A 13510-nucleotide genomic window follows, 5' to 3' on the forward strand; every position below is an offset into this window, starting at 1 on the left:
AGAAGACAAGCTAGATGCCATTTGACAGATCCTAGTTCCTCACTGGCACCACCCAAGAAAGCTGCAGTTAGAACTCCTCCCTTAGAGAGTCACAAGTCATCCCCAGTAACCACAGCTTCAACTTTGTCTCTTCTAGGCTACATTTACTTCTTTTCAGGACCCAAAACATTCAAGTATGACACAGAGAAGGAAGACGTGGTTAGTGTGGTAAAATCTAGCTCCTGGGTTGGTTGCTAAGTTCATAGGGTTAGTATCTCCACAGAGATGAAGACCACTGTGAGCAACTGATGACTGAATATTATGGACTAAGCAAAGAGCCGAGAACACTCTCGTCTGGCCTTCAGCCCTAAGGGTGATTTAAAGTTCACTGAAAATAATAATAATTCCATTGTTTTTCCTAAATATTCATTCATAATTTTAATCCAAATGAGAAATTAAGCCACCTTTACTCAGAATCATATAATATACCCTTTGGTTAAACATTCTTTTTTTTTTAACCTACTATACTAAAGTAAATTGATCAGTTTGGTTTCTATTTATAGAAAAAAGACTGCATATGTGCACATGCACACACAATTCTTTCATTAAGAAAGGTCATTACCTTACAAATTATAATTATCCTTTAAAAACAATTGCCATCATTTACCATGATGAGTGTAAATGCACCTATTTATATTTTGAATATATCATGAGCAAAATGCAATACTAGGTCTGTTTCTTGGTTTGGGTTGTTCTCTGTGTCCCTCGCTGGTCTCTGAAGTGTGTTGGTAGACAAACATTCAAATTAATTTTCATGCTCACCAACAGCTGGACACTCTGCAACTGGGAACCTTTTTAACAAAACCCAATAAAAATGTTGTATTAGAACAGTTCCTCATTTCTCTTTTCTGTTAATATTTACTAGCCCTTATCATGCTTTATTTGGCAACAAATTCTTTGTACCTGTAGAAAATTTAAACAATAGTATCATAAGTACACAGAACCAGGAAAAATAGCCCAGTCTGATCTATTTCCTTCTTCCTGTTAGCACCCCCAGTGGAGACATCTTTGCTCCACCTCGGTTTCTTCTGAATAGTTTTCTATAAGGAGAGTTTTTGTTGTTTTAGGGATTTTTGTTTGTTTGTTTGCTTGTTATTTTTATTTAAACTAAACTTTTCTTCCCAGTTCTACCCAGCTAACAACACTGACATAATTATGGCTACCAGTCTTACAGTTTTTAAAACTTTAGCCTAGTGAATTCTAGAGCCAGTCTAGAGAAACTCTACAACATTTTAGGAGTTCTGAAATTGATGATATTTTACTTCATAGGCTGCTTAGAAGAGCTACAGTTATAACATCTATAAGCTGTTATTGTTAGCATCGCTTATTAAATTTGCTTCATGTACTCATTAGAAGACAATACAGTGACTACAAGCATTCCATTGAGGTTTAATTACTGAAAGTAATAGTGCATACCCAACCAGATGCTGACTATTGAAGACATTTGGTATCTTTGCTAGATTAAGAAGCAGAGCCATTTCTTTTTTATCATGAGCAGATTGGGAACATCTTAATCTCAATAAACAAACAAACAAACAAAAAACCCATAGGCTATAGGGCTCAGAGACTAGGAATGCTTGCTGTCCTTGTAGAGGACCCAAGTTATGAAAAACTTACAACCATATGTTAGCTCAAGTTCTAGGGGAGCTGATCCTCTCTGTGGCCCCCTTGTGAGCCTGAACATATATGTGCACATTGGAACAACACACAAAACTAAAAATAAGCAAATTGTTTAAAAAACAAGAAAAGATCAAAGTAGTGTGGCAAGCCCTCACAATGCTAACCAGAAGCTGAGCAACTACACTACTGTGTATATACCTATGAGAAATTAAAACACAAAAACTTGTACACGGATGTCCATAACAGCATTATTTCCAATAGCCTAAAGTGGGAATGTGTCCATCACATGATATGGGTGTGAATAAAATGTGGTAGCTTCAGACAATGGAATGTTTAGAAAACCATAAAAGGAATGAAGTGCTGAGACATGCTATAATACAGATGAAGTTTGAAAAATTATGCTAAAAAAGGTGGACACAAAAGATCACATGTTGTATGATTCTATGTATATGAAATGTTGACAATAGAAAAATACATAAAGACAGAAACGCTGGTGCTTGTCAGGCATCAGGGAGCCAAGGTGCAGAGTTTCTCAATGGGTGATTGGGATATTCTAGAACTGATGGTGGTGATGGTTGTACAACTCTGTGATGATACAAAAGCTGTCAAATTGTACATTCTAAATGAGTGAATTATGTATTTATAAATTCTGTCTTGATAAGTTGTTATTAAAAACATAAATAAGCAAGGAGATCAAAGTGATGTCATGAGCCATGAAATTCATGCACAGAGCAATGAAGCATTGTACTGAAGACATCTGGTAATGAGCAACCAGATGGTTACCTTCTTTCTGTCCAGCACTACCCAAGAGAGGGAAGACTGAAGATGCTGCACTGTGCAGAGGGATGCCAGGAAGTAATAAAACATATACTCTGGGGACAGACTGGCTGCACTCAAAAACCAAGGGCTTGCTTCCAGCTACATGACCTTGCTCCCGTTCTCTGATCTGTTCGTGATTTCCTCCTTTGCAAGACAGATAAGACTTGCTCTAGACCTCCTGGGGACAGTTGGGGACTTAAAATATGACTCAGATTATACGAAGTTCTGAGAACAGTTCCTTGTAGTCTGAAGGGTTTACTAGTTGTTGTTCTTAAGATGATTAGCTTAAGATGATTAGTTCTGAGATGCGGAGAATTCAGACTTCCCTTGAGCTCTCACAAGATCTGGTGACCTGTAACAGCACATGAACTGATAACCTGGGAATTTTCCTTTCTAAATTTTAGATTAAATAAAAAACTAGAAAATATACTGACTGTGGTTAACTCCATGCCCCCACCCCCGGAAAGTCTCTCAAATTGTCCCCATTTCATTGTTGAATCAGAGGCATCCTGGCTCTCAGCTATAACTTATGTACACTTTGGGAAGATAGGGAGCTCTAGAACATAATAGACAGTTTTTGTGTCATTAGTTATGGCACTTGACCTATTAGACAGGATAAGTACTGGAGAAATAACTTTTAACATTCAGTGAGATTTCCATTTCTTCGAACTTCTTACATATTTACCAAACAGAGATAGAGTGACAGTGTCCACATATTGAGTATATGTATTTTTGTCTGTTGAAATGATACCGTTCTGCTACCTACATATCATTACTAGATATTATAAGTAACAGATGACTAAACTGTATGTGAGCATGCGTATAGCTTACCTTTTACAGGAGGAACCTGTACATTCCTAGATGTTGTTATCCATGGAGTCAGCATCCAATCTCTGAAACCAAGAGACACAGCTCTCACTTAGCTTCAGGGAAACTAAGTAGAAGATTGCCATCCTGTAACAGTCCACTGTCTGCTGACCTCCATGGAGACTGTGGGCAGAGCCCTCTCTGCAAGCACCAGAAAGCCCACTGGAAGATACACAGATCCACCTGGTGGTGCTTCCCCAATTGCTCCCTTTAAATGTCCTGTGACTGGAGTTAGGCGTTCTTCCACTTAACCTCATCCACACAGCAGCCCCAAGTTAGCTGGGGAAGCATTGGGAGACAGCACAGGTTTCTAGGTCACAAAGTAGATGCTAAACCAACTATTCAGGGTTTTATTCAGAACTCTGAACATATATTTCTGAGTTTTCAGAAGGTCTCCAGGATGTCTTCATTGAGACACATCCATGTTTTGTCCTTATTTCTGTTTTCATCATTTTCTACAATGGTACCAAAGGGTCTTCATGAATATTTACAACTAAAATATCCATTAAAGTACCTTTTGAGAAAAATTGTATAGTACTGCCCGATGGGGTATAGCTTCTGGCTCCCAGTACAAGAACAAGAAAAAAATCTGTATTTCCCCCCAACGGGCCTGAACAAATACGGCATCCTTCAGTTGTTTCACACCTGCCAAGCGAGCCATTAGTGTTGTTCCCTCCTCACTGTGACTCGATAACGTGGTCAGACTAAAAGGCATCTTTTTGTCCCCCAAATTCCATAATCCCAGCTCTGTCCTCATTACCTAGACTCTTGGAATTGAAATGCAAACAGAACTGGGAATCTTCTGGTAAATAAATTTTAGTTCGAAAATTAGAAAATGACTTTTGGGAACAAATTCGCCTGTTTTCAAGGGTTCATATCCTCACTGTAATCTGTTCTCAATTTCAATCTACTTCCTTTCTCGAATCCAATGTGACATTTAACATGTTTGAGGATAAAACTAAACTTTTCTTGCATAATGTAGTTGTTCTGGCAAGAGTTGGAGGAGAGATCAAAAGACAGAAGAAAGGAACCAGTGAGAAATCACAGGAGAACATGTAAATCCTTCTCAGGTGTTCACAGTAGGGAAGCCATGTGTTGGTGTGAAATAACAACTTGATTATTCTTGGGATAATAATAATACAATGATAAACATTAATAATACAATGACAACATTAGCCTGAAGTTACATTATGGACACATTCCTAAGTAAGAGTTTGCAGTACATTCATAGGTAACCAGCACTTATGCCTCTGAGAGAATATTTATCTGGGAACATACCTAAGAAAGGAATCTGTGCATGGATTGAGTTTTCATATGTGCCACTAAATCATTTTCAAGGTAATTATAATTATACTATTGTACATTTCCACCCATAACAAGTGAGCATTTTCATTGAGTTTTATTAAATGATCCTTTCTATAGACCACTCCTTGTGTGGCAGACACTGTTGAGTTATGCAGGTCATTAATCTTCACATTAAGTGAGATGAGTGTTACTTTCTCCATTTTCAAGATAAGTGAACTTAAGCTATCAGAGCTAAAAAAGAGAAAGCTAGGAGTGGAACCTAAGTCCAATGCTCTTAGAACTCCTGAGACCATGTGAGTTCCGTCATACCAGAGAAGACCCATGTGGCAGATGTCTTCACAGGATGATAAAGGAAGAGAGATGATGCTTTGTTCTGTGCACACATCAACTCTCCACTCTGTGGAACCTGCTGAGAGTGGTGAACAGATAGGGAGCTCCCAGATTGACCTGGTGTGGGGAGAAGCGTGGGGTGGGGTGGGGGGCTGGTAAGGCAAGTGAGAAAGGGAATGCCCAGTGGAGCCAAGAGCCTGCCCCCAACTCTGCCCTCAGCACTGATACCTTACTCAGGTGACTCACTTTGCCAATGAGTCATCTGGTTCTTCTAGAACTGTCTGAGAAGCATGCAGACAGACCCCAGTACCTGATACCTAACCTTTCCCTGGGCACTGCTCCTCAGCTATTTACCCTGACCCTCCAGCCTTTGTTCTTGGGTGCTGATTTTCTGCTTCTTTTCCTCCTTCCGCTTGCTCCTGCTGAGATCACCACTCTGCTGGGAATTCCTCTTAAAATGCCAATAGTCTCTTTAATGAGCCTTGCCTGCAAACTTCAGGTATACCTGGGCAGAGTGCCCTGAGACTCTGAGGCAATTTCCCAGCTTCCCACAGTGCACACTAGAACATTTCAGGGCACAGATCATCCATATTTCCCCCCTGCACAGACTCTTGACCCCCTCGAAAGAGGAATAGGAGGTGTAGTCAGACGGTTTTTACTGCTGTTTTAGATTCAAGGCATACCCCAGCCTTGCACATTAGATGAACACTTCTCTAGATAGTTTGTAGGACCCTCTTCTCATCCTCTCTGCTTTATGGCTTAAGGTGCCAGTGGTTTTCTCTCCCACTCATTTCTGCCATGGTGTAACAGCTTATTACAGGCCCACGCCAAGAGTTACCAAGCACATGGACACATTATAGGTATAAACTCCCTATATTTTGAAATTTATATTTATAAATTGTGGAAGAGATATTGACAGTTCGGACAAATGGGACAGACATCTAATTTCCTGTCCTGTACCTATGGTCATCTTATTATTTATAGAAAGCCGTGAGACACAGACTGGAACATGTAAATTTAACATTGAGACAACTAAATTGTCCTTCCCTTGGTGGGGGGGAGGGCAGGCCTGAAACCAGGGGCCTGAGACAGGGAAGTCCAAGAATTTCTCTATTAACCTGATTTAGAAGTAAGACCTGCCCATGTGGCAAAATTAAGATAGGAATCCAAGTCCATGGTCGTGCTATGTCTCCCTGCTATATCGCCTACATGTCAGCCAACAGTAGGACACAGCAAAACCTAGTAGCCCAAAGTAGTTCCCAGTTTCAACACGATCATGCCATAATCCTTCAGGTAACATCAATCTTGGTAGAGCTTGATCAAGAGCACAAGATCTGGGCATTCCCTTGAGAGATTTGGGTCTGTCGTCTCCTAAGTGGTCACCAAACTCAAGCCCCAAAGAAAAATTCTGTGTCTACACAATTAGTCTTTCTGATGTACAGATCCATGATGTCATTTCAGGTCAGTGTGGACGAGGGTGGAACACGGGGGTGGGGAAGTCCAGGCAGCAGTGTGCTTCTCAGGAGAGAAGAAACAGCGGAGTTTCATAGTCACCAAAGGGAACGCCTCTGACTGTGCAAAGTGCTGTGGAAAGCCCTCAGGCTAGAATGACTAGAGCAAGACTCTGTACTGTGACTCCACTGAAGGAGTGCAATAAACAGGAGAATGTTCTTTCTTTACAACTGAATGAAATTTCTTCAAATCAAACAAGTAGGGGGAAAGACAAAGAAGCCAGGTATGGTGGTTCAAGCCTGTAACACCCACAGTTAGGAGGAGGGGAGTGACAAGGTCAGCATGCCAAAGAGGAAGGGGGAGAGGGGAAAGAAGAGAGCAGGGGAGGAGGAGAAAGGGGGAAGAGAAAATCCTAATAGCCAAAGGGTTGAATCTGTTATTTAACAGACACATACTCAAACCATGAAGTGGTGCTGACTAATGTAATGATGGGAGGGGGAAAGGCCAAGAGTGTGGAGTCAGAGAGATAGCTCAGTGGTTATACGCTGATTGCTCTTCAAGGGAACCTAAGTGTCACATCAGGCAGCTCGCCACCTGGAACCCCAGTTCCTCCAACCTCTTCTGGCCTCCTTGGGCACCTACGCTCATGTGGTGTTCACATGCAGAAACATGGGCGTGCGCACACACTCACACACACACACACACACACACACACACACACACACACACACACACACACATTTTTAAAGGCCAAAAGAAACCAATTGGGAATTACCAAAACCACCAACTATTACATTCAGGGGTAGGCAGGGGACTTCTCACATGTCTAACTTTACTCTCCCAAGACCTTCTCCTCTAAAGGGGGTTTAAATAGTTATAGATGAGTTTAACCGAACCAAACAATTTGACACAAGATAACTATCATAGTAAATCTGAAGACGTTTATGTGCTAAAGCCAAACTCTAAACTTTTTTTTTAATTAACTGGGGCCTGGGGATGTAGCTCATTGGTAGAACACTTTCCAAGCATGTATGAGACTCTGATTTCAAGTATATAAACACATTCACATACACCATACATCTGTGCGTTTGTAAAATAAAATAAACCAAATAATTGGCCATGGTAGTAAGACTACAATCCTAGCATTTAGGAATTGATGACAAAAATATATACATATACACCATACATATCTCTCTGTCTCTGTCTCCCTCCCTCTGTCTCCCTCTCTCTCTCTCCTCTCTCTCTCTCTCTCTCTCTCTCTCTCTCTCTCTCTCTCTCTGTGTGTGTGTGTGTGTGTGTGTGTGTGTGTGTGTGTAAAATAAAATAAATAGCTGGCCATGATGGTACATCTACAATCCTAGCATTTAGGAATTAATGGCAGAAAAATCAGGAATTCAAGGTTCCCAGCTTCATAGCCTGTCTCAAAAGCCACAAAAGTTCCTGGCATACTGGTGCATTCCTTTAATTCCAGCACTCAGGAGACAGAGGCAAATAAATCTCTGTGAGTTTGAGACAACCTGGTCTACATAATAATTTCCAGGACAGCCATGTCTACATAGAAAGACTCTATTTAAAAAAAAAGCCATAAAAACAAACAAAAACTCATTGCTAATGGATGTTTATGGTGTTAAATACATTTCAATAAACTTACTTTATAAAAACAGAATTAAGATCTACTAGGTATTCTTGAAAATTACGCATTTTGCAGTTGAAAATTTCCTCTTCATTATAGAAAATCAATTTTTATTTCATGCTTCTTAGTCACATTTTTTTTAATTTCTCAAAAGCATATAAGTGCTTGTACTTACAGAAGGAGAAATTGTATTTCTCCTACCTTTCCCAGTGCTTCCTTGGGGTAGACCCACTTAGCAAAAGATAGATTAATTAGAGAAAACACAAACAAGGGTAACAACAGTAGATCTCATGCAGACAGCAGGGGGAACTAAGTAAGTCAGCCGCAGGTGGCTTTGTACATGGCTGGTAAAGGTGGGGCCATAGTGGGGAAGGTCCTGAAAGAGCATGGTAGAAGGGTGAGGACTACAAAGCAGGTCTGTCCATCTTCCCGACTGACAAGAATTTCCAATGATGGAAAGATCCTTCTCTTCCTGGTACAGACATAGGACCAACCCTACAGATGAAGATTTCTTCTAAAGACAGACATTGACCTACTATGGGTAACTTCTCACTTGTAGTTTCTTAAGCGTCTACTGTTGAGCTGGGCATTGGTGGCGCACACCTTTAATTCCAGCACTCAGCAGACAGAGGCAGGTGGATCTCTGTGAGTTCGAGGCCAGCCTGGTCTAGAGAGCAAGTGCCAGGACAGTCTCCAAAGCTACACAGAGAAACCCTGTCTCAAAAAACCCAGAGAGAGAGAGAGAGAGTACTGTTTCCCTAAATCAAAAGTTCAAATTAATCCATATGCTAGTGAGATCAAATTAGGTGGCACCTTCTTGTCTCCCACAGTCATATTTGGGGATGTTACACTCCTAGAACTATAATTTTCATATACATATATGCCTAAATTTTTAGTAATGCCTGAGAGATGTAGTCTGAATAATTAAGAACCTAGGTTTTGGGGCTAAGGAGATGGTTCAGTAGGTAAATGTTACTTGTGCAAGTGTGAGGACATGGGTTCAGATGCCAGCACCCACTTTAAAAGCCCACCATGGAAATCTTAATCCTTGGAAGGCAGAGCAGAGGATACCTGGGGCTCTCAGTCCAGCTGAATCAATTAACTCCATGTTCAGTAAGAGGCCTTGTCTCAAAAGGTAAGGTGGAGAGTGATTGAGAAAGACCCCAACATTGACCTCTGCCACTACGTGCATCGGTGCACACATGTGTGCCCCACACAGAAACACGTATAGACACACACACACACACACACACACACACACACACGGGGGGGGGGTGAGGTCCGGGACTATGCTTACAATTGATCTCAACCACTTACTAACTGGTTGCTTTCATCTGTAGCATAACGATGGAGATGAACATAGACCTACTGTCACGGCAAAGAGCATGGTGATTTACTACCCTTTCGCCCACCAGGGGGAAAGAATTCATGCCTGGATGGTCTCTAACAGTAGACCTGCTACCCTCTAGCCTCACACAGAGCACACTAACAGGCCAGAGGAGAGAAGGAGGCTTCAGGAAGGCAGAGCATTGGCAGCACCTGGTGCTCTTAACCCTGAGCAGCCACCACCCTGGTGTGGAGGCAAAGTGAAGTGGTCACAGGTAAGAATACACACAGATCTCTGGGGAGCTGCAGGCTCTGGGGCCTGGAAGATAAACAGGTTATAAGATTACACACAAAGATTTCTGGGAAAGTGATGCTGAGTGAACTTAGAGAAGGAAGCCCATGATGTGCAGATCTTTCTGCCTCCCCTCAGTGCATCCAGACCAACTGCTGAGGATGGAGCCCTGAGGTAGCCAGCCTCTCACCTCAGCCCCTGAACACAATGTATCCACTAACAACACAGCCCTGGTGCTGAGAGGTTTCCAGGCTGTTAGTGAGCCCCAGCTGATCCACTTGATGATACAGCGATGGCGGTGTAGCAGTGATGGTCTCAATTGTCAGCCTTAAATCCTTAAACAATCATTCAACAAGAGCACCAAATCACCTCTCACAGGAGAAGACATTCATGTTGCTGAGGACCGACAGGCTTCCTAAATGTAGCTTTGCTTTCTCTGCCCTCAGAGTATCAGTCGCTGAGCCTGATGTTGGAATCTTCATCTGAAACTCCCTTACACAGACTACATTGTATTGTCATTCTGTGTCTTTTTCAGCCAAACTGACAGCTTCTTTTGCAAGATTTGCTTGGGTGTGTGTGTGTGTGTGTGTGTGTGTGTGTGTGTGTGTGTGTGTGTGTGTGTGTGTGTGTGTGTGTTGCATGTGGGTGCCCTCAGAGGCCAGAAGAGGGCATTGGAGCAGGATCTGGAGTTATGGTTGTAAACCTTCTACATGGGTGCTGGGAGCCCAACTCCTCTGGAAGGCCAGCAAGCACTCTTAACCACAAACTCTGGCTGCTGAGGAAAGATTCCATGTTGTGGTGATATACTATTTATGATTTATTAAAGTTTGCCTGGCCGGGCATTGATGGCACACGCCTTTAATCCCAATACTCGGGAGGCAGAGGCAGGCGGATCTCTGTGAGTTCAAGGCCACCCTGGTCTCCAGAGCGAGTACCAGGATAGACTCCAAAGCTACAAGATAAACCCTGTCTCAAAAAACAAAAAACAAAAAACAAACAAACAAAAAAAAAAGCTTGCCTGAGGATTCAGAAAGCAAAGCCAGCCTCAAGCTTTAGAGATCAGGCAGTGATGGTTCACATCTTTAATCCCAGGGCTCAGGATTAAGTGGTGGATGGATCTCTGAGTCCAAGACCACCCTGGGCTGCCGGAGAGTGAATCAGAGCTCATGCTCTTTAATAAGAGGATTTGAGAGGTATTAAAGGTAGAGGCATTCAGTCTGAGATTTAGACTCCAGCCACATTTTGGAGAGCATAGCAGTGAGAGTGAATCTGAGGAGCAATGAAATCAGGAGCAGTCTGAGGATCACCCCTTTAGTCTGAACTGAGGCAGAGCTAAGAGCTAGTGGCTGGCTGCTTTGCTTTTCTGATCTTCAGCTTGAGGCTTGAACCCTAATATCTGTCTCTGGGTCTTCTATTTATCATACTACACCATGTCTTACTCTTCATGTCCCCAGACCTTCTATAGGACCAGAAGACCCTGCATGTGCTCTATGGATATTTGGTCAGTATGTGAATGAACCTAAGTCATGTAGACACTCAGAAGAGGGATGCTAAGAACATCAGTTGGACAGTGGCATTTGCTTCCTATACTCTCCTGGCCTTTGTCCCCCATGGCATGCTGTGTCACAGTAAACAAGAGTAAGTGACCAACCTACTGGGCTCTAATTATAGGAAAAATTGGAACAGGCAGTAATTGTGCTGATGAAACTATACAATTACCATCCATTGCCATGTCTATGAGCACTACAATGGCAAAAAATAAAAAGTAAAAGAGCATCAGAAGTCTATCACATGTCTGTCTAGTTCTAAGAGCCAGCATCATAGCCAGCATAGCACACACCATGCATGATTGCAGAGTCACTGAATGAGCTATCTAATTAATGAGTGATTGACAGTGTGAAATATGAAAGGGAGTGTGGGAGTCACAGTCTGGGCTCAAGCCCCAGCCATTGAGTTTTGGAAGATGAAACAATACCTTCTGATATCACACAGGACTTAGTTGGCTGAAGTGTCCTCAAGCCCAACCCATATTAGCTTTGCTAAAGCAAACAAGAGATATGGGAGACTTTCATTGCCTTCCATAGCTAGGGAGTCTGAGTGGTTGCAGCTCTCTTCAGGTCTGGTTAAATGACGTGACTGGAAGCCTGAATTGGGTTCTGCTTAGCCTCCTCCCTCCCCCACCCCTAGCCGCCCTCACCCCTGCTGTGTAGCCCTGTGTCCTGGAACTCACTCTGTAGACCAGGCCGGCCTCGAACTCACAGAGATCTGCCTGCCTTTGCTTCCTGAGTATTGGGATTAAAGGCTGTAAGCAAAAAGAAATAGGAAAGTCCCAGCAACAAGGCAGGATGAAATTCTAATCATTGAAATGTTTATTTACTTAGAATCGAGCACTGACTATGAATTTTTAAATTGTTTATCACATGGGGCTGTAACCTACATTCCACTGCTCATTATTCTCTAGTAAAATCCATACTGTCCCACAGGACTACTTCTTGTGAGTTCTTGTGGAAGAGGCCAGACATACCAAGTGTGTGCAGCTTCACAGTTTGGAATGGGACAAGGGCAGTCATCTCTCTTTCTTCCTGGAGGACAACCTATAAAACCTGAACTGGCAGAACAAATGGTTAGCCCCACTCTAAAGTTGTTCTACCCTCTTCCCTTGTGTGGAGATATGCTTGGTTATAAAAGGTCCAGCTCCTTAACAGGCTAGTGTTGGGTGGGAAGAGAGGTAGAATTGTTGGCAGCATCATTTTGCCTTCTTCCTCTGGAAAAAGCACCTCAGCAGAGAGGTTCTGAGCTGGGGCTATGAACATGCAAACCACCCTTGCCCTCAGTTTCCTCTCACTTCCCCTTTCTGTTCCTTCCTCCTGTACTTTCCCATTCTGGAATTTGCCATCTGCTGACACATTAGCCTCAGGCCTCAGGGACAGTGGTGGCTGCACCATGAGCCTTGGGGACAGTGGTGGCTGCACCATGAGCCTTGGGGACAGTGAGGAGCAAGGTGGATGTAACAGTTCACATCTCTTTTGCAAAGAGTTTCTGTGTCAACACTTTGTCCAGTGTCTCTCACCCAAAAATAGTGGAAGGGACACGGACTCCAAAGGAACCCTACTGCTTTTCTGCCCTTTCTCAATCCTTGTGATATGGGACATTTCTAGGCATTTAAACTTGGCTTGGGTCACTTGTCCTAACATCTTGCTTGCCTTGTTTCAGTCTTCTTGTTTTTGTCCCTGTTCTGTTGTCCACACTGTGTACCCAGACATCTTCCTGATACAGTCTGTGTTCTCCTTGTTTACAGAGGGGATAAACAAGAGACTCCTTCGCTGACTGGCATTACACATCCCACTGTAATATTTAAAGCAGTTACTTCCTGATGTCTCAGAGAACATTAGCATTAACAGTTTCAATAAAGAGCATTGGGACACAGCCATTTCAACCTTTTATTTTTCTTCTATATTTGTCGTATTTCCACACTAGTTTCAAAGAAATGAAAGAAACAGAAAATTACAACACATAGCTCCCAGAATAGGGGAGATGGCTCACAGTTAAAAGTACTGGCTACTCTTCCAAAAGACCTAGGTTCAATTCCCAGTACCCACATAGTAACTCATTGCCATCTGTAACTTCCTTTTCTGAACCCCACAGGTACCAGCAGTCACATGTGTACATACACAGACAACCATATACTCACATAATTATAACAAAATCTTTTTTGAAAAGAATTTAAGATGGTGAATTTTATAAATAAGAGTTTGGCAGTTCCTCAAAAAAAAAATGAATGTAAACTTCCTGTTAAGACCCAGAGAGTTCACTCTTAACTACATACA

General features: G+C 42.4%; 1 protein-coding gene across 1 annotated transcript in view; it reads left to right on the forward strand.

Annotated features, from left to right (window-relative positions):
• The window catches only part of Mmp20 (matrix metallopeptidase 20), a 32988-nt gene extending 32751 nt beyond the window's left edge, over window positions 1-237 (forward strand). Inside the window, exon 10 of the mRNA XM_027415186.1 lies at window positions 137-237. Coding sequence (XP_027270987.1) covers window positions 137-237 — 101 coding nt within the window. The remainder of the gene's footprint in view (window positions 1-136) is intronic.
• The last annotated feature ends 13273 nt before the right edge of the window (window positions 238-13510 follow it).

The sequence above is a fragment of the Cricetulus griseus genome, chromosome 4 (assembly GCF_003668045.3).
Source record: "Cricetulus griseus strain 17A/GY chromosome 4, alternate assembly CriGri-PICRH-1.0, whole genome shotgun sequence".
Taxonomy (NCBI): Eukaryota; Metazoa; Chordata; class Mammalia; order Rodentia; family Cricetidae; genus Cricetulus; species Cricetulus griseus.